General features: G+C 38.3%; 1 protein-coding gene across 2 annotated transcripts in view; it reads left to right on the forward strand.

Annotated features, from left to right (window-relative positions):
• The window catches only part of CDH13 (cadherin 13), a 459,552-nt gene that overhangs the window by 259,837 nt on the left and 173,113 nt on the right, over positions 1-26,602 (forward strand). For both annotated transcript variants that reach the window (XM_085589891.1, XM_085589892.1), the window contains exon 6: positions 2,752-2,896. In XM_085589891.1, coding sequence (XP_085446017.1) covers positions 2,752-2,896 — 145 coding nt within the window. The remainder of the gene's footprint in view (positions 1-2,751; positions 2,897-26,602) is intronic.

The raw sequence follows: 26,602 nt of genomic DNA on the forward strand, positions 1-26,602 counted from the left end.
GAAGGATGGGGATAAATATTTAGCAGGGCTTGTTTGGTAGGAAAAAGAGAAATGGTTTTGAACAAAAAGAGAAGAGATTTGAAGTAGATACAGAGAGAGGAAATTACAATGAGGGTGGTAAAACACTGTCATGGCTTGCCCAGAGATGAGGTGGATGTTCCATCCCTGGAAAAGGCCAGGTTGGATGGGACTTGGAGCAACCTGCTCCAGTGAAAGGTTTCCCTGCCCATGGCAGGGGTGGAAATAGATAAACTTTAAAGGTCCTTTCCAAGCTAAATTATTTTATGATTCATTTTGTCAGCAGTTTCCAGCTGTAGCTAAAACTTTATCTGACTTTAATTCAGTTCCGGAAGGGAATCACTTTTCCTTTCCCAGTCCCCATCACATCCCATGGCAAAGATTCCTCCATTGATTTTGGAGTTCAGAGTTTGGAGTTAAAGGGGAGGTGCTCCCAGAGATCTTCAGCTGTGACAAAACTGTGGGAATTATCCCAGTCAGAATGTTTGTCTGCCTTTTAGTTGTTAAGCCATATAATAAAAAATAAGGCTTGGGAAAGGCTTGCAAGAGCAATTTGTAGACAAGTGAGGATAAGCAGTGAGTAGATGTTAAAATGGACTCTGACACTATTTACAAACAGTGCCTGTAAGTAGGTGTCTCACTCATCACAAATACTCCTACTCACCCCCAACACATTGAATTAAAAAAGTGGAAGGTATTTACAAGCATAACAAGAAACAGAGAAAGGTGATAATAAGCCATCCATTTTCATAAGGAATTAGGATTCTGACCTATTTCTTTCCCAGCAGGATTTATCACTAAGTTATTTATAACTTACAGGTATAAGACAGAGCAATGAAGAATAAATTAACAGTACAAACAAAATACTCAGAGACTTCCAGCCCCTGCTGGCACCATTTTCTCAGGGAAAGACTGGGAGAGAGTGATATTAGCATCTGAGCTCAGGTTCATTTTCTGGCTGGCTTAACTCCATTAGAGTCTGGGGATGGGGAGGGCAGGTGAGAATGATAGTGGTGTCTCAGCCATGTTTATTGCTGTATTTATTGATTTCTCGTGAGGTGAGAGAGCTGCAGGTATAGACACAGCTGCAATCGAAATTGATTTCTCTGTTGTTTAAGGAGTTTTGGCGTGGTTTGCCCTGGTGACTCGTTGGGACCTTGCACTGCACATGGTTTGGAGGGTTGAGATTTCTCTCGACTTTCTCTCCAGTTTTTGGACATAAAGAAAGTCCAAACAAATCTTCAGCTTGTGAATATACCCACTTGACTGAGGATGTTCTTTCATTCTTCCACACCTGATTAGAAAACCCAGAGAACTCTGAAAATAGCCTAAGAAACACTTCATGCCATCAGCATTGAAAAAATGTCTAAATGTCTACAGCATTCCTGCTTTTTTTGTTTTGTATTGTTTTTCATGGTTTTATTTTCTCTTTGTTTTTAAAAAGTCTTCTGGGTGAGCATTAATGTCACTTCTACTGTGAAATTCTGTATGTGTCCACTGGAGGTGTGCTTGATAAAGGAAAGAAACAAATTCTAACAAAAAGAATATCTAAATGTCTACAGCATTCCTGCTTTTTTTGTTTTGTTTTGTTTTTAATGGGTTTATTTTCTGTTTGCTTTTAAAAAGATGAGCATGAATGTCAATTCTACCATGAAATTCTGTATGTGTCCACTGGAGGTGTTCTTGATAAATGCAAAGAAAAAAATTCTAACCAAACCTTCACACGAATAGGATCAAATTTGCAAGGAGTCTTGTTTTTTGTTTTTTTTTTTTTAATCTCTGGTCTATTAATTCTTTGGGCAAAATGAAATCTTTAAGCTGCTAGGGGGTATCTCAGTTTGGATGTCCATCTGTCTCTCTTCTGCTTCGAGGAGAAATGTGCTCTGAGCCTGGTCCAAATGCATGGGCTACAAGTGGTGTCTTTGCCAGGGTCTGGCCACACCAACACTCATCAGAACTCTTTTTTTCTTACTTTTTGGAACTCAAAATGTCCCTCAGACATTTTTAGATGTTCCAGGTTCAAGTCAGAAGCGTTTAAAACCCTAGCAGGCAGCTAAAAACAGCTGCAATTTTTGGTTTAAACCATAGAATGATTTGCCAACCTTACAGGAAGAACAAAACGTCACAAAAGTTTAGATATTATAGTAAAAGTAGTCACAAAGTAGAAGGAAAAAAATTTAAGTGCTGTACAGGGGGGTTTTAAATCCTATATAGGGGGGTTTTAGTTTTATACATAGAAGTCAAAACTTTTAAGATAGAGAGATTTAAGCCTGTCCTGTCCTCCCTCTTTCTACTTCCTTACCTCCATGTTCTTAATAATGTTAGCACTCACAAATTAGAGTAGAAAAGCACCATTTAATATAAGTAATAAGTATTAAAAAAAAAACTATGAACATTTAACACATAATGTACCATGTGAAAAATAACAGCAGCCATGGGCAGGAGGAGAGAAGAAGAAGACGAGAGTCAAAAAACATGTCAGGGTGTGTGTGTGCCTCTCCCTAAGCTTCTGAGCTAACTGCAGCAGCCCAAAAAAAATCTTCTAGATAGCTTACAATAAACTACCTTAAGACCAAACAACAAAAAGTACTAAGCCTTTCTTTAAAAGCACAAGTTAAAGGAAAAATTTTTCCACCACACAGAGCCACCCCGAACTAAAGCTTACTCCAGCACTTACTCTCTTCTCGCTGTGACAGTGAACTGATGACTTGGTTCCTTTCTGTGTTCACCCAGCTGGAAGTGGAGGTCGTGGACATGAATGGGAAAACCATGGACGGCCCGGTGCGCCTGGACATCTTGGTCATCGACCAGAACGACAACAGGCCCATGTTCAAGGAGGGCCCCTACGTTGGCCACGTCATGGAGGGATCTGCCACAGGTGAGTCCCAGCCAGCCACAGCTGCTAAATGGAGCCTGAACAAATCCTCTCTTGATAAGTCCATTATTAGCACCTTGTACAAGCTTTCTTGCTGATTTTGGTGGCTTGCTGTTTTCTTCCTCCGTGAAAAGAGCAGCACAACTTTAGGAGAGTGGGTAATGATTTTTGAAAAACAAGTCTCTTTAGTAAAAAAAAAAAAAAAAAGTAAAGGGCAAAAAACCTCCAGAAATTAATTGGAAATAGGTGCTTTGATTTAGGTTCATGTTTTTTCTTCACCACTGGAATCATTGTAGACAACCCCTAGGATATGATTAAGATTCAAACCAAATACCACGAGCAATTTCTGTGAGAGTGGGAATTTAATATTTTTTTCTTGTAAGTTCTGTTACTGGAAGGGTTATTTTTATTTGTTTATGTAGCATGAATCTGGTAAATAACACAGATAAATGGAAAGCACATTATGAATAAACTAATGTAGGGCAGATTGAAATACTGAACAATGCTGGTAAACAGATGTTGTAAATGTAGATACAACAGTTGCAACTAAACAAAAACACATTGAGAATTAAAGTTAGTAAGGAAAATGTTCTGATTAAATTTCCTATTGATTTTGTCTGATAAGGAAATTCTACAAGAGTAAGATACTGTTCCAAGTTTTAATGTGGGTGTAACTATCCAAGTTAAACTCTTCCCTTATATTATGTGAGCTTTCTGGTGAATTTTGCATTTTCACATAGAGTTCTTCATATCTAGAAACCTGTGGGTATGAAATGCATTGCAAGCTGCTCCTTAAACAGATTAAATTTTTGAGGTAAATGTTTATTTACCTCACTTGTGACAAGCATGTAATGAAGATATTTATGATATTTTCAGCCAAACAAGAAACGTTTAATAATTGAGAATATGGCTGCCAGAGGAACACTCTTTTCTTTTGTAGGTCTCTAGTACGTTTTTGAACTGGCAATTCCCAGTTTTTATTATCCATAAACTCTCCTTGCTTTTCCTTTTTTCCCCACTCCTCCTATTGAAGTTTACACTTCTGATTCAGCAGAGATGTTTCTCAGCCCATCTTCCAGTGAATTCTCCTGTAATAGTTCCATCCATTTACTCCTATTGCTGCTTTGTATTGACTCAGGTATCATTTAGCATTTTGATTGTCTTTCCTGTTGGCCAAAATTTGAATGATTTTTCTCAACTTTCTTCCCTTCCCCTCCCTCCCTTCCCTCCAGGCATTCATCACATTAAACTTCATAACCTCATTTGCCTGGTGTCAAGAGCACCAATGCTTGCAAAATTATTTTGTGCACAATGGAAGCTGCGGGATCAGGGTAGGCTGGAATCAGTCACAGCACCCACCCAGCCAAGATTCCCTGGTCTTGTTTTCCATAGTTCTTCACAATTTATGGCACATATCTCCAAATTATTCATCAGGCTCTGCTATTTTATCACAGGGGTTATCAGAGAATATTCCGAGCTGGAAGGGACCCAGCAGCTGTCGTGCTGCTCCAAATCAAAGGTTACACTGCACAGCTTGATAGGAATCCTGATGTGCTTGCAAGTGGCATTCCTGAGTCCTTCCCTTTGGATTGAAATTGGGCTGTATTTCATTTCTGAAGATGCAAAAGGAAGGCTTTGTATGGGGATTTTGGGAGGAATTTCAAATGAGCTAGAGACGGGATCTCTGAGATTTTAGATGATGCAGTTTATTTTTCTTATCTTCTGTACAGGTAGGAAGGGTGAGTTTGACTCACATCTTCACAGCATGGCCCAGAAGGTCACAAGACCCTTAGTTATAAGACCTTTTTAAGGATTTATTGACTAATAAAATACTCTTAATAAAGATAATTATACTTTTGATCCAATCATTAAATATTTCATTTTATGGACTCATGTTATAGTGTAAGCTTTCTTAGTTAATTATATTATAATACACAAAATTACAATACTGCATTTTAAACTTTTTGATTACCTTTGTAATAACTTTTATTTTTTATATATCTTAAATTCTAAACTTTTTTTTTTTAACTCAATGTGTCTCTGCTTTAAACTATAAATCCACATTCTGTCTTTTATTACCAAAGCCTTTTCCAAGGCCTCAGATCAAATCCTGTGTTTAATTCTAAGCTTTGGCTTACAGGCCCAAAGTTGTGAGAATTCCCTGCATTTCAGATTCCAACAGCTTTGCATTGGATACAAAACCTTATTTCTTATCACAGCCACCTTCAGCTTTGTTCAAGCTCTGAATCAAACCCACTCACTGAAATTCTGCTAAAAATAAAAATTGCTCAAGTAGGTATCTTGGATTTGTCTTGATGCTCCCTGGACCAAAGTGTAAATGTCCATGGATAGCAATAATTCCACTAATAATTCCACAATTATATAAAGAAATATGTAAATATAGTGTGAAACTCATCTGAAGGATTTGGGACTTTTTAAACCATTCAGATGATATTATTATCTTATTTTAAATTACCCATTACAGGGTTCCTCTGTGTTTTCCTGTTAGGCCACAATTTTGTCAGTCACAAAACCAATGGAATTCTATAGAGATTTTCCACTCATTTATTAACTCTTTAATTGAACTTGTGTGTTGTCTCTTCATCAGGAATATCAAAGATTTACTGATAAAATAAATCTTAGAGTTATCATCAAAAACTTAAGTATGTAAACCTTAATTTTAAAAATCAAATTAATATTAATATTAATATTAGACTTCCCTGGTGTTGCTGTAAGACATATTTTCCAGCTTTTTATTGTTTTACAAAGTGACTTTTTTCCTTAATGAGTTGCAAGTTAATTTCTTAATTAGGGAACTACACAGAAATTACAGAGAAAAGTTGTGCCAAGCCCTTTTTATGACTCTTCTTTTCTCTTCTGAGATAGATATAAATCCACCAAAACTGAAGAAAACATGGAAATAGTGTTTAATTTTTGTATTTATTTAATCTGTGTATGAATAATTAAAGAACCTTTTGAGCGCAGTCCCAGTGAGGATGGTTTGGATGGTGTACAAATAGATTTTTTTTATGTCACTAAGGCCATTTAAATTTTTGTATGTGTGATATTTAAACTCACAATAAACACCACTGGTTATTTGGACACCTACAATTTATGTGCCATCACATTTCTGGAGAGGCAAGTACCTGCCTATAATTACTGAGAATACAAACCACGTTACAATGAGTATTCATCTGAATTTCAAGCTCGGGCTTGCCAGACCTTATAATTAATGATAAAAATATGTGACTGCTAGGTGATATTGCTACAGATTTATTTCTTGATATATCATTCTTAGAGAAATTTAATAATATAGTTAGTTACAGTAAATTAGCTCTTTTCAGGGAAAATTGTCATGGTTCTGAAAATAGCCCAGAGTCAAATCCTAACAAAGTACACTCAAATGTGTGCTTAAAGTGACCACAGATGTGCTGAGATTTCTATTAGGTCTTTTCCTGGAGGGACTGCAAGCTTGGAGGCTTTTTATCATAAATAAATAAATTGGAAGACCAGTAGAAACTGTTTGAAGACAGAAGAACCAGTTTGATTTGCTGTTTTTTATTTACACCAGCTCCCATTTCTGGATGAGGTTGCAGTCAGCATAAATGTACCAGGAAAGTAATGGTTGAGCCTGACTCAGTGACACTGATGGCAATTTTTGGACTGTCTGTAATGAGTTTTGTGTTTGCTGCACTGCTGATTTCTCACGTTTTTGTTTTCTGAGTTATGACCCAGTTTATTTCCCGTAGATATCTGATTTTTCCAGCTGCCAACTCAAGGAGCTGTGTCTTGCAGCAACCCCACCTGAGCACATTAAGGAGGGTGACTCCAATCCCATGGATTCCATAGGCAGGCAGAAACATTTGGATATCTGACTTTTAGAGGCTGGAAAGTGGAGGAGGGTTAAATGAACTTGGCAGCCACCTCAATTCTCTTGCTGGAGGCACTTGACAGAAATTATTTTAAACACATTTGACATTATGTGACTTACAACAACATACTGCAAACCCAGTGGGGTAAAATCTTAACTGCAGTGGTTTAGCAAAATTGCTTGAGAATTGCATTTAAAGAAAGCAACTTGTTTTATGTGCTGCACAATAGCCTGGATCCATTGCATTGCAGCCAAGGAGCCTGGACTGACAGATGTCTATAAATAATTGCTGGAAATAAAGGGACACTTGGAGACATTTAGAGAGGAAACAGAAGGAATTAAGAAGAACAGCCTAGAGGGTTCTGCAGTATCATCAAATAGTAATTTGTAGAGATGGATAAAGCATGAGGAAGGGGCTGATTATCATTGGCAGATCTGCACTAGAAAATAGTGCAGTGGTTCAGGTAAATGAAAACTGGTATAATAAATAAAATGCCTTTTTATTTAGAACAACCTGCCAGGTTGGTTGGTTTGTTGTTTTTTTTTTTTTAAATACTTAACCTAACAATAAGTTCAATACACAGATTAATAGAAATAGGATTTTATATGATAGATGGAGTCAAAAGAGTCCATGAAAGGGAAGCAAAAGGCCAGCTGGACTAGAAAAGTGGCAAAACAATTTTGGCATCATTGACTTTTACACACCTGCTGCCAGCTTTAATACTTTTCAAGTATTCTGGTACTGTTTTTCCAGACTCTCTTTATTTGTGGCCTGCAATCCTTGCTGGCCTGTGGCAGAAGAAGATTGCCAAAGCTGTAAAATGAATCAAATTGCATCGAATTGGTGAAGTCTCAAAGACTTCTTTCTTTTGACCTATAAATCCCAGGGGACAGAGGGAAATCAAAGGGTTTGTTTACAAGTTGTCTTTTTGCTGAAAGATTAAAATTTTTTAAAGTCACAAAGAGCCATTAGAAAAGGATAGTAAAGGATATATCTTTTTATTTAGGTAAAAGTAGAATCTGGAGTTTTCCAATCTTCTCATTCTGCCTGCACCAGGATCAGGGTGACATTTGAGTCTTTTTGTCAAAGAAGTTACACTGTTGTGCATAAATGTTTATTTGTTGATATTTTATTGAGTTGGACTTTTGCAGTATAAACTTAGAAGCATCTATAGATCTGAACTGCAAAGCAGAAATATCACAGAAAATTGACCTCAAAACAATCTCCAAATTGTATATTTGAACCTGAAGTTTTTTGATTCCTAGCACTGCCACCCGCAGCAATACTCAGATTTAGATGAGATTTGAAATGTCAGATGTTACATATTTAATTATGAAACTTATTGCTATGAGCTCTTGTGGAAAACAGAATAATAAATTGGAAGAAAACAGTGGATGAGGAAGCCTCTGACTCAAAGAAAGCTAAAGAATACAGAAAACTCCTTTATTTGTGAAAGCCAGCCTGTTTCCCAGCTTTTCCCCAGTCCTTGCTACTGGAGATGGAATGTTCAGCTTTGGGTATAACTCAGCAGAGCAGTTTCTAAGTTCATTTTCTTCCAGATATGTTCAGTTCTGGGCAAACTTGAAAACTTGCTGATGGCAAACTTTCAGCTATCCTTTCTTGGGATTAATCATCTGCATTTCAGCAAAACTCCACTCGCTGCCTCAAAAGCCTTTGTAATCTGGCCTGTAAATATATCGGATGTGAACTAGGTAGAAACATCTGTAATGTCAATATTTAAATTTCCAAGCAGAAGCCAAGCAACAGCCAGGCTAATTATGCACAGCTGCTTTGTATATCCCAGTAGGAAATTTTTCACAGATCTGTGTGGAATAAAATACAGCTGTATATGAATATGGTTATTGTGTGTATGTATAGATATATTTATTTTTTTAATATGCATGATGTGCATATATTGCAGGGAGATGAGCATATATGGACAGATATCTGATTTTTTATTAGGGATTCAGGTGTATTTTAGTTACTGTGTATGTACATGATGGAAAGAAAAGATATTTATCTACTAATAATTTATTGTATTATGGCAGACAAAGCTGTATATCCACTGTAGTCTTCCTGTTGGAAATTGAAAGGAGTAACCCATTAAAGCACTACCAATTAATTAACAGGTTTCCAGGTATGCAAGCGTGGTTAAACCAGTGCGTTTGCAGGAAATGAAAATAATCTCATGTGTAGCAATTAGCACTTCCCTCAGCCTGGCTCTGGGATGGGAGTGTCTGGGAGCAGGAGGCTCCAGGGTTCAATTAGTCCTGATTGGACTAATTGGAAGAGGTTAAACCCAGGAAAGGCTCCAGCCCAGCTTAGGTGCACAGGTAGAATTACTGACCTGCTTCGGAGGACTGGAAATGAGTCTCCTCCTTCAGTCCCAGACAGAAAATTCCCTTTGCCTTTCTGCACAAGTGATTTGTGTGCCCACTGCCCCTCCTGCTGAAATGAGCTTTCTTGTTTTTTTTTTCCATAGATACACACAAGATATACTAAAATTCAGCCTGATGGCCAGATCAGCATTAATGCCTGATGTTAAAGGCTGTAAAAGCATCATGGTCTCTGTGCCTTGGACAATTCATGGAGTGCAGAGCTCACACCACCCTGCACAGAGCAGTGATGGTTGGAGTTTTGGCTCCTTTTGCATTATAGCCCGGGATCATGAAATAAAAATGAGTATGTTTCTTAAACAAAGAACAAATGAATTTTTTAAAAAAATGCTGGAGTCCTTGCTGGGTAGTGGAACACAGGGGCCCAAATGGATTTGTGCAATTTGAGATGTAATTGTTTGCAAAAGGAAATTTATGCACCAATTTACTTTCCAGTGGCTTTTGCACCTGGGCTTTTGCACCTGCTTTGTGCATCTCCTTCTGTTCTCTCAGAAGAGACAGGGATGAGCTTTAAAGCTCCAAGCACTTAGGACACATGAGATAAACTCATCCATGTATATCAATAAATTGAAAGATCCTGCAGTCCCTGGAAAGCATTATCTGAAAAAAACCTCATGGCTGTGTGGCAGCCTGCAGGGAGGGAGCGTGCTGCAGCTATCTAGGCAGGCTTTATTAGTGGTATAAACCCTCAGTTTGTGTTTATACACTTCTAAATCACCCTGTGTGGATATTGCCTTGCCATCCCCTCCGTGCAGGCCAGCAGCCCTGCAGCAGCCAGGGGCCTGGCAGCATCCACTCCACCATATTTCATCCAGATCCTTTAAAAGCACATGAAGAGGGAGATAAATCCCCAGAACCTGCAATCATGTGCCATAAATCCATGGCGTGGCTCGAGGCTGGTGGCAGGGATGCTGCAGTTAGCCCCATCCCACCCAGGCTGGGTGTAAATCCCAGGCTGGTGACACCAGGGGTGGTGGCAGGGACAGTGTCCCCTCGGACTGCAGGGCTGTGCTCTGGCCACTGCTCCAAGTGCCAAAGATAAAAAAAAGCCAAAAATTTGTCAATGCAGGCAGGCTTTGCCAATAGAGAGATCCATCCTCCTTTTATTGTGGAAGAGACGAATGGAATACTCAGCACTGCACAATGGCAGGATTGTTTATTCCCTTGCAGGTTAACCTAATTAATTACAATTTTAATTGAAAGGTGCTATCAGATAGATAGTGCCTTAAAAAACAAACAAACAAAAAAAACCAGAAAAAAAGAATAAAAAAAAAAGTTATTTTTAAACTGTAGGATCACATTTTTCTTTATTTTTTTTCTCATTTCTCCCTTTATTTCATGCCCCCACAGTTCTTCTTCTTTCCCCACCATAAATATAGAGTTTGGGGTTTAAATTGCAGTCTGTAATCCCATGAAGTCAAAAAAGAGTTGCACACTACCCTTAGAAGAGTGAAAGCAATTGCAATAGAAAGGAAACCTCAGTGAGAATGACCCCACAGTAATCTATTTTTGCAGTATGAGAAGTTTGTGCTATTTCATAGAAATATCCAAAATAGTTCACTTGGCTTTCAGATACTGAGCACAACTGCTAGAAAAAGGCATTTTTTGACTTATCATTCAGATCACATCTGCTAAATACAGAAAACGTCCCCTTTGCACACCACTAATCATTTCCACACACAGTTGCACTATTTCTCTATAGCAGTTTCTCATGGCTGTCCACCAAAAATAAGTGGGAAATTACATTTATTTTTAGAAGTCAAACTCTCCTGGTGAGCACCACCAACATGCTTGAAAGTAAGCAGGAGAAGCTTTTATAAAATGACACATTTGTACCTGAAGAACTTTCTGGAAATGTTGAAAAGTTTATTATTGGCTTTCTTGTGGAGGGAAAGGGGGAAAGGTGCTGTCAGCTGATGCTGAGCTAGATTCACACTTGGGGAATGTGATAGACAGGTTGAAGGTGAGATCTCAGCTCTTGCTTTCAATCCATCTTCTGCTGGTACATGTCAGAAACTCCAGCAGAAATGTCTTTTAAATGTGGTTTGAAGAAAATATTAACAGATACAGATTCAAGAAAATGCTTTTTGGGAACACAAATGTAACTCATCATTGCTGTATTTAAGCACTGAGCAGTAAGATATATTAAATATTCTTTTGATGGAAAATACATGACTTCAGGTCCATGTTTCAATTGTACCAGTCAAAGTTGTGAAGGCAATAAAAAATTCATTCCAAAGTAAAAGGAAAAAATAACTTGGATAAAGAATTTTAACTGATTTTTCCTCAGTCTTTACTTATTGTACTTAAAACCCACTTGTATTTTGAAAATGGAAATTATTATGTGCTAAGAATTATGTTGGTGACAATCGTGGATATTTTCTTGGACAGCTCTGTCCCAGCATCAAATATGTGTTTTAACAGTGTGCTTATACAGAATGTTCTATTCTAAAATTAGTGTGGCAAAACATGATCTTAAGAGCACTAGAAGTATTTAATGAATGTTTTAAGAGACAGGAATATTATAAAAAATTTGATTTTGTATAAAATAGCAATATTTGCCATGCCAACCTTATGGCAGTACATATAACACCTCCAAAAACAGGAGAGGTTCATTGCTGGATGAAAATGTTTCCATTTCCTTTGTGGAATCTCTGAGAGAAAAACAAAATACGATTTCCATTATAAAGGTAAAGAGCACAGTCTACTTTTAACGTCATTTCACTTTAATAATCAAAAGCATTGTCAGGAAACTTAGCAGGGAAATTTATTTTTAACGTGGTTTTGAAATTGAGAGACACACCTCAAGACAAAGCTACTTTAATTAATGAAATAATTAGCAATACACTGCAGGTCTTGTCCATGGGGGTCATATGATTGCTCACTCAATTAATATATTATGAATTTTCTTCCAGTCTACTCGAGGGTGTAATTTTATTAAGAACACATGGAGACTGTATTTCTTGGCCTTGCTGCTTTAGACTCTAAAAGGGCAGAGTTTAGCTGATCTCACAGAGAGAGGTAAGAAAGATTTATTTCCCCAATTGGATGGGGGCAAAAAACCCCCAAAACCAAAGTAAAAAAAACCCAAAAAGCAACCAAAACCCCCCAACTCTGCACATTCATTTCATCAAACCCTTTTTCACATCTCCCAGATGAGGATGTGTTATTTGTTGCTCTAAGCAAAAGTCTCTCATCTATAGTGACAACTTTTGGGCTTTGAAAATATTGCCAGTCTCAGTATGTTTTTACAATCTGAATTTCATGATGTTTGATTAAAAAAGAATCTCCTGAACAGTCATTCTCTTTTACCATTAGTGGTTATAAATACAGTATCTTTCTTTAAAGGAGCTTTAAATTTTTAAAGAGGTGTTATTTGGAAGTTTTTTATCTGTCATTTCTGTGGTATATCTGAGAAGCTTGGAAGGCATCTGAAACACTGAAGTTAAAGGAGTGTCTGTGAAAGATCTCTCTTAAATGACAATTCCTTGTGTCAGCTGGGATTGGCATCTGTGAAATCAGTGGGAATGTCAGTGAAATTCATACAGGCTCACTATTGCTAAAAGCCCATGTACTTACAAATCTGAGTCTTTGGAAATGGAATTGGCAACCATCCCTATTTAGGACAGCAAACCCCATCCCTGTTACATCACCAGCTCTTTGGTTCAGTGTGGCCATAATGTAGGCCTGGATTTCTTAAAATAAAAACTTCAGCAGGTTGTCAGCATCTCAGCTCAACTCTGTATGGGACTTTGCTTTCAAGATTTAATTCACTACCTTAATTTTCTTTTCTATTTTGTTGCATGAACCATTAATTAACGTCATTGATCTGGCAGTTTGAATTCTTCAGCACCTGCAGCACCTTTGCTGGAAAGCTTCATGCTTAAGTACTGCTACCCAAAGCACTCTGTAAATTCTCTGAGTCAGCACCTAGGTAGCATTTTTTACTCTTCAAAAAGTTCTCCTCTGGGGCAGAGCACCAATTATAAAAATGCAATCACAGCAGTTACATGATATTAAAATAAAACTTATGCAGTAGCACATAATAGCAAATCAAACTATTAAACACTGTAGAGTTTCTTCCTATATGCAAGAATTGGTTTCTCCTGTATGCAAGAATTGGTTCTTCCTCCCACAGGCTGTGGAAATGCCATTGTCAGAGGAATTTTAAACTTTGCAGGGTTGAGTGGGGTTGAGACAAGCCCCGGAATCACAGAATCATGGAATGGTTTGGGGTGAAGGGACCTTAAAGCTGATCCTATTCCATCCTTGCCATGGGCAGAGTCACCTTCCACCATCCCAAGGTGCTCCAAGCCCCAATGTCCAACCCAGCCTTGGACATTCCAGGGATCCAGAGGCAACCACAGCTTCTCTGGGCACCTGTGCCAGAGCCTCCCCACCCTCACAGCCAAGAATTTCTTCCCACTATCCCACCAAACCTGCCTTTCTTCAGTTTAAAACTGTCCCATAAAAATCCTTATCCCTCCTGTTTATAAGGGTGAATGTCAAAAGAGTGATGGATTTCAGCTGAGCTTGCTTTGGGTTCTTCCACTAACAAACAGCATTCATTGTCTTCAGGCAGAAAGATGGGATCTGAGGCTTGCGATCTGGGATCTGCATTCCACTGAGACATTAATTCCAGTGCCAGCAGCAGCTAAGTAAAAGTGGTTTAAGGTTTTGGTCTGACAAATTCTGCAAAACTATGAATGAGTGATGGAATGCTCAGATAAATTGTGTTGGAGAGAAAGTTCATACCCTACAACCCCTCTGAGAATTTCTGGTAGTGGCCAGACACTGAAAGAATATTCATATAAACAGAAAAAAATAGAAGTAATAACACTAAAAATAATGTAATTATATTAATGGAGGGACCTGAAATACTGAAATGTCTCTGCTGTGGCTGTGAGCAAATGGATTTTGCACTGCCTACTGTTGCTGCTGTACAAGGTTATCAAAACAGATGCAGGTTTAGCAAGCAAAGTTAGCAATAAATGTAATCAATGTAGCATGGGCACTTCTGATCTTGTTATGTCAACGTTTTGTGCAGATGGGATGAGTGGTCCCAAAACCTGATTGGCCAAAATTTGACACAGGAGATGGGTTCCCAGCTGTGGCAGAGAAGGGCCCTGGAAAAGAGAAGCAGAGGAGAAACATCAGCATGTTTTAACAGACAGGGTAATGGATCATGAAATTGCAGACATTACTGTGTGGGCACACTGGCGAGCATTGTTTTGCAAACTTCTTGGGTTTTTTAATTTAAACAGTTTTGCCTTCTTGAATTTAAGCTGAACTCTATCATAGCTTCTGTTAGAAAAAACCTACAGTACTCAAAATAATTATAAGACCAAAAGATAGACGTGCCTCTTGGGCTTGTTGTAATCTTGCTTATTTGGCAGTTTCATTTGGGGAGGTTACACTTTCAGCAGGCTTGGTGTGTGCTGCAGGCTTACTAGGAGAGAACTAAAGAATTGAAAATTTGATCGTATTTTCTTAGCCAGGGAAAAAAGAAGTTAATAGTATAGCTTTTCTTTTCCAATTTTCATTTTTTGAAGGCTTGCCTTTGCTAGTTAAGATAATATAGTTTATCCATCCTCTGGGCTCTTATTTTCTCATTGCTACAGCTGTATCCCAGAAAGCTGAAATTATCAGCTTCAGGCTTCATTGCTATTGAATAAAGTTTTAACTCATTTTTCTTTTCTCCTTTTTTTTTTTTAAATTTTTTTTCCTTCAAGCTGAAGAATCCTTTTGGAAGCAAGCAGGCAGGCTTGCTTTTTCCCCCTTCTGTTTTTCCCCCTTCTGTTTTTCCCCCTCTTCCTGCTTTGCAGATTACAATTTGTCTGTCGGTTCCAAGTAGCTGCAAGGTGTAGGGGAAGGACATCAAAATTCTGAATGTTTTCCTGGATCACTCTATAGATTAAAGCAGCAGTTACAGCATTATTAACATTCTCTTCAAAGCAGAGTGAGCAGAGGAGCCCGTGCAGTGCTCGGAGCAGCCCCAGCACAGACACATCCCCAGCTGCTGATTGTGCCACCTCCTGCCAGGCACCACAATTTGGAAGCCATTTCTCAAAGAACCTTTGTTCAGAGTGTTTTTGCTGCTGAATGGAGATGTGTGTCTCCTAAATGAAAGGAAATCAAGTCTCCTGATAAAGGCAGAGATTGTTTTCTCAGACCTCATCCAGGGAGAGACGCTCTCCCGCCCAGGCTGTAGCAGGGAGTTTGTTCATGCCCACCATGGCTCTATATTAAATATATTGTTCCATGGAAAGTGTTGTGATATTTACTCAGTCCTGGTACATCCTTCTATTACTTTGGTGTGCCCTGAGGGGTTTAAACACTGTATGCTGAAGTAGAGGGGGAAAAAAAAATCTTCCTTAGTTTATGGATTTTAACCTTTGCATAAGCTGTGAGGATGGGTAGCAGTGATGCTGCTTAAATACTTCTAAATTTGCTTGGGCTGCAGCAGCCAAAGGAGTGAAAACATAAAAAAAAAAAGTGTTAATTAAGAGAAACTAAAAGAAGGAAAGGTTTCTTTGTTACTGTGGATTTTCTCTTGCCAATCTGGTCTACCTCAGCTGCAGGCTAGTCCCTCATAGGCCCAGGAATTACAACCTGTTGAATGCTAAATAGGTGGTGTGGAGCAATACTAATGAGGATCTGTGGAGCAGCCTCCTCGCTGCTGCCAGGCAAAGGGAGAAAAGAAGGGTATTTCATGGTTTGCTCCTCTGCCTAGGGACACCGAATTTACATATGGCCTAAAACTGCTGATCAGAGCTAATCTCCCTGATCATTATAGCTTGAAGAAAGGTTTAATATTCAGGATGTTCTGAAGGTTTTTTCCCTAAACAAAAATAGGCTGCATGGAAAGTGGGCCATTGGCAAGCCAGGACTGGGAGCTGCTGCCAAGAATTTTAATGGCCTGATGCTAAGCACTGAGGGCTTGTGCTCCAGTAAAACTTTTTGTAGTTTTTCTCACAGATACTTGTTTGGTTTATTCTGTTGTCTCAAGCCTGTCCTGAAGCACAATTTTTCCCCAGACTGATCTGAGGGGACTTCAGAGATCAGGAGACAGGGGATGTGGCTGATTCCCAGAGTCTTGGCAGCCGAGTGGCTGCTGTGATTGCCATGGGATGTCCTTAAATCCTCCTCTCCTGACACTTTTCCTGTGGGATGTGTCAGGTTGCAGCTGAGGCTGTCTCCTCATCCCTGGAATTGCATGGAGAGAAAAGATACAAAGATTTTTTGAGTGGGGAATCCTCGTTTCTCCTTGCTTTTGTTTTAATGGTGTGCAAATGAATTGCCAGATTTTTTCTTTCATTCCTTATGAAAGGTATGTCCTTCCAGGACAGCTGGAAGCTGAGGGGAATGTCCCACCAGAGAATAATGCTTCCTCACTCTCCCAAAATTCTAATTTAGGTCAAATTTCTGAGAAAACCAGAACCAGCCAGTTTATTTCTAAATGACTTCCTGCAAACTTTACTCTGTGGATCCATTTAGGTTTCATCTATACATGTATTTACAAATCTCCTGCAGCCTTGATCCAACTTCCACCATTATGCAGCATTTGCTTTTATCCAGTAGCTAAAAAATTAACACCTTTCATCTTTGCTTTGTAGTACAAAGGGGGAGATACTTTCATGAAATTAAAGTCCTGGTCAGAAATTGCAACTGCAATTTTTTTTTTCCCACTGAAAGAAAGACTGGGGAAAAATGTGTTATTTTTCCTTTTTTTTTTTTTCTTTTTGCTTTGTTTTTTTGTTGGTTTTTTTGTCCCTTGGGGCAATAAAAAGCAAAAAAATAAAAAAGTCAGCACTCCACTATGCTGTCCATTCACCAGAAGTGCGGGGAGACAAACACTGCAACGCTTTTAGGGGCTGGCATGAGAAGATGGTGGTGGTCGCTGTGTTTGTTCCATTCCACCCACGCTTTCTCCCGTGCCTCCTCTCTGATCTCTGTGCAGAATCCTTCCTTTCCCCGTGGCTGTAGCAAATCTGGGGTGCCTCACACCTTCCAGAGCAGCACATTTCCTCACCTCCCTGCCCCTGCCCTGCTTCTGCCATGGCTCGTGTTGAGGAACACTCTGAGTGCCTCCGAGCTGCAAGGGCACAAGCTCAGTATGGATAAGGCAGCAATTCAGGAATTGGAATAATTTTGCCTTACAGCACTGTTGACCTCTTCTGCATCACATATGCTGTGTGCTTCCTCATGTGTTAAATTGCAAACACCAGAAGATGCATTTTGTAACTTTATTTTTCATTAATTTATTTCTTAAAGGGTACTGATTTGGGGATTTTTTTTTTCTTTAAATGTGTCAGAAATATTTTCAGGTGAGCATTTTGGATCTCTGAAGTGGCTTTGATAGTCTCGGCTCTGATGTGAGTTGTGACCTTGTCATCTGTGACACAGCAAGAACTTTATTGCCCATAAGGTGCCAAGTAATGTTTATTTCTATGTGTTGATAAATGGGACTTTTTGAAATGCATTCTTGCTCGTGTAAATACATATTCAGTGTCTTTTGTTGCAAATCACTGTTGGGGACGTGTCCCATGAAAGCTGCTCTGAGGTAGTGATTCCTAATTTTTCCTTAAGTTTGCTAGCACTTATGCCTTCATCTGTTTAATTTTAAACAAATCTCTTGAGTTTTTCAGACCAGTTTTGGAGAACACTGACACAGGACACAGCAGTTTTTACCCCTACTTTTGACTTTTTGAGATAATTGTCAAGTACATAAATCCTCGCTTGCCAATTAATTTTTTTTGCATGGTTGAGAATGGCTGCCACAGTTGGCAACTGCAAGTTGCTATGGAGATATTTTCTGTTGGCTTTAAGAGGTGAATGATGATGTTTGGATGTGCTCATCACGTACCTGGAGTGTGTAGATATATATTCACATCTTAATTCATAAATTTCCACCGTGTGCCTGAGATTTTATGTTTATTGTTTATTATAGTCAAGTAAAATGACTTGTATTCCCAATTCTGAAGGTTTCTTTCGGAGTCAGACAAATAACTCCACGTTATCTGTATCAAGTTTGAAAATGATTAAAAACATGAAAATTACCTCTTGTAGATGAGACAAACTCATTTATCATTTGGGATGTTAACAAAGTTGGTTGACAGAAAGTGCATTGGATGTGTGTAGGTCTGATAGAAAGCAGAGAGAGAAATCTGGCCTCACTAGAGGCTGGGGTATATATATTTGTGAGAAAATATTGACTCTTCTCTATGCAGATTATAGATGTATGTATGTAGATTTGTATGTAGAGTGTATATTATTACCTTTCCAATTTGTGTCTGACAAACAATGCTCAGGATAGGGGGGAAAAGAAAACTAAAATCATTGTTTCTTGCTATCAGTCATGTTACCCTGTGACAAGAATCATAAACCCTTGGGATTTATAAACAAAAACACATTTGGGAGAACTCCAGTGAAGAGCAATGAAAATGAAAATCTATAGAAAAGGGATCATTAAGAGATTCTTAGGTATTTCTAGAAGAACATCCTGAGTTTTGAAAAGTCAATGTTATATTTTGTTACTTTAACACACAATATGAGCCCCTCTAAGGATCTCCCAAGTGTTCTGGAGGAAGTAACTCGCTGCAATGTTAGAGGTAATGAAATGCACAGTGTTCAGAATTCCTCAGTCCCACAGTGCTCAGGGCTACATTAATATTTACATTATGTAAATTAATTGTTAAATGCTGAATAATGTTGAACCCAGTGTTATCTTTACGGCATTTATTATAATGGAGCATGTGGGATTTTGCAAAAATATACAGGGAATTAATAATTCTCTCTAATTGCTGGTGGAAGATGCAATACTTTAAATGTGATATTTTATGAGTTACTAAAGTTTTTCTAAAATATCCCTCAAAACTCAAATGGTCATATTGGCATACAGTATCATTATAATAGAGGCAATATTGAAATAGAAAGAAGTCTGCTTAGAAAGGTTTGGGGATGATTTTATTCCTTAAAAATATTGTTCACTCCAAGGTGAAATGCATCTTCTGGGGAATACTTTGGGAGCTTTGCCAACAAGCTCAAGGCTAGAGTTCAGCCTTAAAAATGTTTAAAAAAATGATGTCAAATTTCCAAGTAAAATCACTATTCACAAAAAAAAAAAAAAAAAAAAAAAAAAAAAAAAAGATAAAAAGATAAAAAGATAAAAAGAATTTAAAATGTGGTAGATGCTGGGTCGTGCATCAACAAACCTCTGCAAGCACCTTCCCAAGGAGGCAGTAAAAGAGGCAGAGCTGTAGAGGGGGAGGATTGGTATTGGTGTGATGCACAGATGTGGATCACAGCTCGGTGCTCTACTTCCCTCTAGAGTCAGTGGAAGAAATCGGTGCCTCCCAAGGTGCTGAATCCTCCTGCAGTGAGCCCGTGGGAGCTGTGGAGTTCTCACTCACCACTGAATGAATGCCACCAGCATCACTGAGGGGCTGTCAGCTGGGTGCCATCAGCTGAAAGGCACCTCCTGAAGCCAAATCCAAGTTTGTCATGTGCTGGAATCTGAGGTGTTGATGATCCTGAGATTGTAGAAAGTCTCTGTCTTTCTGCCCCATTGAAGAAGAAGCCAGAATTGGTCTGTGCTGGTTTCCAGGTTGTTTATTCTGTTTATCTCTCACATGTTCTGCTGCCCTGCCCAGCTCTGTCCTGCAGGGCAGCGTGTGGGGCTCTGCCCTCAGTGGGATGTGACAAACATTAAATGCCAGAAACTCCCTGGGCTGCATTTACAATAACGTGCCAATATCTGTCACCTACGTTGGACAGTGTGTCCCCAGCCTGAAGCAACAGAAAAATGCCAACACCACAGTGAGACATGGAGGGCATGAAGAAGGAGAAAAAGGACAAGACACACCCAATTTCCTCCGTCTTGTCCCCTTTGGATCCCTAATCTAGAATCCTAAAATTTTACTTTTGCACCCATGCCACACTTAATTATTGCTTATATCCAACACTCAGAGCTGGTAATTCATCCTGTGAGATTGAAAACTCTTTTCCATGGCCAGAGATCACAGCCAGTGTCTCTGGGGCTCTGTCCAGGGGGTTCCTGACCCCTGCCAGGGTCCCAGACCTGCCAGGGCAGCCAGAGGGAAGCTCTGGGTTCACACAGTCATGGAACTGGGTTTGATGTCTGGTGTATATTTATTTAGGAAGGGTAAACATTTGATTAGTTACTCAGATTTTTAAATCACGTCCTCCTGAATCATGGATAGAATTAGGAATTACTCATGGATAGAATTAGGAATCATGGATACCTAGTTTTTGTAATGGTCATGTTGGGCTACAGAGGAATGAGAATTCAAAGTTCAAATTCTCTCTCTTTGCTCATGATTCTTGTTTGGTTTTCTGGTTTATTTATTGTTTTACTGTATTGGAAGCTCTGCTCGCTCATGACTGAGTGTGCACAACAGCCAGGATCTCAAATCTGCAATTTTGGCACCCTGAAACTTTGCAAAGCTTTTATCAAATTTGAGGAATGTTTTTCACTTAAAACAGGGAAACGGGGTAGCCAAATACCTTCCATTCTGTTTTGAATGACAGCTTTGTGAAGTTATAAAATATTTTGTGAATTTAAAAGGAAACATTTCTTTGCACCTATATTTTTCCTTTAATTCTTATATTTCATTAAGATATTTGATGTTATGATTTTGAATACTCTTTTTTAGTTTCACTGAAAAAATATTCTGTAGTTGTGTCCACTGAACAAACTAAGTCTTACTTTAAGAAGATTAGATTTGATTTTGACTTGATCTTCTTTGCATTTTGCTTGTGTACATTTTTAATTTGCTTGTTTTTAGCAAATATGCTTTTACTTTAAATGCAAATCAAGATAAAAAGCACTAATGTTTATACCATAAAAATCACCCAATTCTGAGGTGAAAAAAGTCAAGATGAAGTTTTTTCTTCTATAAAAATACCTTTATGTAGTATCCCAACATGTCAATTGCAGTACAAACTGCCAAGTTTACTCCATTTATTTTTTTTATAAATTTTTGACATTATAGCCACCTGTTATGCAGGGTAAAGGAAGGTGAAATAAAATTAAGAGAAATAGTAAACAGGAAGGAATGCAGAATATATAACTCAGTGTAGAGATTCAGTTTCCATATGAGCATGAAAACCTGCTCTTTTCCTGATCCTAGTGACACAACATTCACTGTGCCTGTCTCTATAAATATTTCAGAATTACTAAACCTTCTGTAGGTCTTGAGTTTCTCCCGATGAGATAATTGTCTGTGTTACTTCTGTTTTATACACCATGAAATTAGAAAGGTTAGAGCCTGTTCAGGTTTTTTGGCTTCTGGTAATTAATCTCACAAAGCCTTCCTGAGTGGTTTTTATGATCGCAGCTCGAAAGGAAAGCCAGCAATGCCCCAGTGAGGTTCACTGGTCAGTGCCCATTCCATGTGTGCGTGTGGCTCCGTTTCTTTGCTGTTCAGGTGCCTCATTTATTGCAGAGGGCAGGGGATGGGAAGTGAATAAATCAGAGACTGGAGTACAACTAAAAACAAAAAGCCAGCAAACCCACTTTTATTTTACTGACAAACCTTAATTAAGTTTACTGCTTACCATTTACAGCTCTTGTCCCAATAACCCCAGTGGCAAAAGTTATTTATTTGCTGTTGGTTCAGCACATGGTTTTCCTTTTTTCACATCTTTTCCTATGTTATTTACCACAGATGAGTTAATGGCAGACTGGAAACGTGTTTGGCACTGACTCAAGCTCACTTTTCTATCTACAATATCTTTATATAAAATCCATCCTTTAGTGGTCGCAATAAAAACACTTAATAAGAACCAAGTTGATGGTACAATTAATTTATATTGGGTAACATGCTTCTCCTTGTAAATGTGGTTATTTGGGAGTTCTGTGGACAACAAGGCAAACTATTCTATAAAATTAAATGTAAAATGCTCTGTCCCCATCTCTTCCAACAAGAAAGCTCAAATAACCTTTAATGTGATACCTTTTAAACAGCTGATTTTCACCCAGAGCTGTAACCCAGACTATTGAAAGCAGTGCAGTGTAACAGCTTCTGAACTCCCAGTGTCATTTGTAGGTCTATGATTCCCAAAAAAAATTCCATTTTATCTAATACCAAAAAGAAAAGCAAAGATCTAAAGAGGTACATGTATTGTAAAATTCTACAGAGATAAGCAAAGACCTAAAGCTGGGAGAGGACCGAAGGAGCCAGACTATTTGTTGGATTTGTTGGATTCTGGGTGTTTGGGGATGGTTCAGTAGGAATTGGAAAGAAGATAAAAGTGGCATGGTTTTGCATGTGCTGCATGCTGCTCTACTATCTTAGAATAAAGATGATTTTGTTTAGGGTTGGTGGTCATCTAGCTTCAGTTCAGAAGTTCTTTGATAACTTTGCACTATCACTGCCAGAGTGAAAAAAAATTAATTAGTAATCTGCAGGCAGATTGGCACTACTTCTGGATATTTTCTTCCTTAAAAATTATGCTGCTAATGCTGTCCTTTACACTCATATAAAATTCAGGCTGAGATTTTAAAGTTCTCTAACTAACAGTTGTCACTTAATCAGCTCTGCATACCCTCTTAAATCTACAAATTGCCAAGTTTACTCCATTTATTTTTTATAAGTTTTTGACATTATAGCCACCTGTTATGCAGGGTAAAGGAAGGTGAAATAAAATTAATCTGCTTTCCAAAAGGCTGCTCTTTAAATTCTGAAAAGTTTAGGTCTGGAATAGAGGAGGGGTAGCTGCAGTTGGATAAGATATAAAATTTTCAAAAAAGAAGAACGAAAAAACTCCAGAATAGTCATAGAAGATGGAGGAAATGCCTGATCTTGTGGACAGGAGACACGAGACTGCCCCAGCAAAGCCTTGTCCTGTCTGTCTGCAGACTCCTCTGCTGCCACTGGGCCAGGGAATCTCCTTTTTCAGCAGGGGAAGATGCAAGTGTTCTCCAGAAGGATTTTTCATCTGGATTCTCCAGACAGAAGCACTGCCAGGTCCAAGGTGCTTTAAAAGATGCAGGATTTCTCTATTAAAATTTCCATGTCTACCAGTTTTGGAGGAAGTCTTGATAGTCTTTAACACTACAGAGAAATGGGGAAAAGACTGAAAAGGAGCTCAGGGAACATTCCTCCTTGAAGAGGCTTCTCTATGAGCTTTTCTGCATGAGGTCACAATTTCAGTCTCAACGCGCAATTTTAAACATGGTTTTGCAATGCTTGTAGGGTTTTGAGAGTCTAATGTTGATTGTTGTTCTCAGAGCATTTTTTACTGTGCCAGCAAAAGGTTGTAGGTGAAAACTGCATAGTCTGAGCAGCACAGGCTCTGTGTTGTGCTTTTATCCTTCACTACTTGAGAGTGTAGGAATTGTCCTTGCTGTGCTTTGTGTTGTCACAGGATCTGTCACGACTTCTGTTCTCTCCTGCCATGAAGAAGCTGGGTCATCTCCCCAGCCTTGTGACAGGGAGCTGTGGCAGTGCAGTTGAAAAAAAAAAAAAAAAAAAAAAAGTGTAGTTTTTGGAGCTGTCTTTGATGAAATTGCTCAACTTCCAGTTAGTGAATGTAAGAGCAGATAATGACAAATCCTCCATTGCACAAGGATATCATTGTTTTGCCAATACTGCTGTAATTTTTCATCCATCAGTCCCAGTGAGGAGCCAAAGAGTGAAGGCACATCCAAACACACCCATCTCTCATTAACATTTATTTAATTAACACTGGTTTTACCAGCAGTGCTGACTGCAGAGCTGACAGCAGCCATCAAACACATGCCCCCTCTCTTGAGAGGGACAAATTCTGGTTTATGGAGTGTGGGTTTGTTTGAAGAGAGTGTGAGTGAGGAAGGGAGTTCTTTGCCAGCCCTGCTGGTAAATCTGATTTGTGACAAAGTTACCATGGACTAATTTGAATATTGAGTAAAAGGAAGAGCACTGCCGTGTGTCTCCACACAGGAGCTGCCACATCAATCATAACTTACAAGTACTTAGCTTTCTCTTACAGGTAATTGCAGATATGTTTACATTTTTCATAAAAAGAAAATGGCCAATCTAATCTTAAAATCCACAAGTGCTGGAATGAATCTGCTTCCCAGCCTGTCTCCCTTGTTAATCTTCTCTGCAGACAGGCAGCCAGCAAATGTATCTCTCTGCTTGATTCAAACTAAAGTTGAAATGTTTAATAGGATGAATATTTGAATTTAATTATACTTTATACCATAGAAATAACATTGCAGGCATCTATTAAAAAAGGAAACCTGGTCCTTTGTTTGGCCTATAAATTCTGTCTATGATGGATGCTGGAACAGGAGTATAAGCCAATATATTTCCTCAGCTGCCTCCCTAAACATTAAAGTGACATAAAATGCCCAACGATGTGGAACTCCTTTGCCTCGAGACCTCTGTTAACAAGACTTTCAGCTGTGGCACTGGAAGATGGGAATTACTGGGACCTCTCCTTTATGGAGTGGAGTTATCAGACGACTGATTATAACTGAATGCTCTTATTTCTTGGTATTAATACAATCCACTCTGGAATTATTTTCAAAATCAAAGAGTCAGGTGTCCAGGTTCTTTCACTGTGGTGTGGACAAAGCTCTTGTCGAAGAGCTGAATTCAAAGCTGATGCTACTAAATAGAAGCAGGGATTGATTTTTGGCTCTTTAATGTAAATTAGAGGACCATATACAGAGAAAACTAAGTTAAGGCTCTATCATATGCCTTCCAAATAAGAATTTTACTTATACATATATAAGTAAAATATACATATATACATATACATATAAATACATATAATTTATATACAACACATATAATTTTATGTATATTTACATATATAATTTATATACATATACAATTTATAGATGTCTAATTTATATATTTTTATAATATATGTATACATATATAATTTAATTTATACATATATACATGTACACATATATATATGTATATATGTACATATATATATATATACACACATATATATGCCTGTGTGTACATATTCTGAAAAACTACATTCCAGCAGCCTATCTGAAAAACATTGAGAGTTTTGAAGGAATTTCACTTAACTGAATTTTTAGGAGTGAAAAATAAAATTCATCACTTTCTCTATATCCTGTTTTTACAATTTTCCAGAATTGTTACCTTTTATAATCACCAAGACTCAATACATGAACTTGAGCACTTCTACAAAGGGAATTTTTTCTCATTGGTTTCTCATTGCTTTGATGTGCTAATTTCTGTTAAGAATGGTTTAGGAATAATTAAAGCATCTCTGCAATAGACCTCTCGAGAGTCTGGGAGTCACCTGCTAATGATATTCAAGAACTACTGAAAGTGACATCATTCCACTGTATTAAATTTACTGAAAAACCATAGTGCTAAAACTTTCTATGTTTCCTAATGCCTCACTTAAGCTATAAGTGAGAAATTAAAATAGTAAAGAAAAAGATATACATTTACACACTTATGGTCATGGGTTTGCCTTATATAAACATAGCTTTTTCTTTATCTCTGTCTTATTTAACCCTTTTTCTTCATGGCAGCTGGTGAACTGCAGACAACTTGGACCTATAAGTTTTTAGCTGTGATATTTTTGTGGGTTTTTTTTTGTTCATTAATTTCTTAACTTTTTAGCATTGGGCTCCAAATATAGAAATTACAAAGGAAATTTCTTGCTAAATGTATCCAACAGATCCCGCACTTCCCTTGCAAATGACCATCCTTTGTAAAAAAAAAATATGTTGCACAGCTTGTAGCTAATAGAAGCCCCAAAAGATAATGACTTCTCTATTGCAGAACAGATGTATACTGCTCCTTTTATCATAAGGAATAGATTTACAGGAGAAAAAAATTGCAGAAACCCTTGAAAATTCACAGCTTTGCTGGCAGTCCTTGCTGCCTGTTATTACATGAAAAAGGGCACTGTGGCAACTGAAAGTCAAAAGCAATTAAATAGAAGCTAAAACGATACATACCAGGTTGAACATCTAACAAAGACAACAAGTTGTTGGAGAGTAGGGGAAAAAATGGAAAAGGACTAAGAGGAGAAGCTATTAAATGAAATATTGGCTGGTAGTTCCCTGCAAACTCATTAATTGGGAAGTAATTCAAACAAACAGGCAATTGCCAAAAGCTGCAATGGAGAACATACAGAAAAAAAATATGATCACAGCAAGCTGGCTTTCTTTTTTTTTTCCCCAAAGGAATATAATTCACTCTACAGCTACAGTGCCACAGGGGTCTGGGAAATGGAGGATCACATTCCCTCCAGAAGAGCCAGAGGAATGCTCCAAGTCCATGCTTTGAGGCCACGTGGTCTTCAAAGTCAAAACAGATCCATTGCTTTTCCACATGGTCTCCAAAATCAGACAGATCCACTGCTTTTCCACATGGTCTCCAAAATCAGACAGATCCATTGCTTTTCCACGTGGTCTCCAAAATCAGACAGAT

The sequence above is a fragment of the Lonchura striata genome, chromosome 11, assembly GCF_050655825.1.
Source record: "Lonchura striata isolate lonStrDom1 chromosome 11, ASM5065582v1, whole genome shotgun sequence".
Taxonomy (NCBI): domain Eukaryota; kingdom Metazoa; phylum Chordata; class Aves; order Passeriformes; family Estrildidae; genus Lonchura; species Lonchura striata.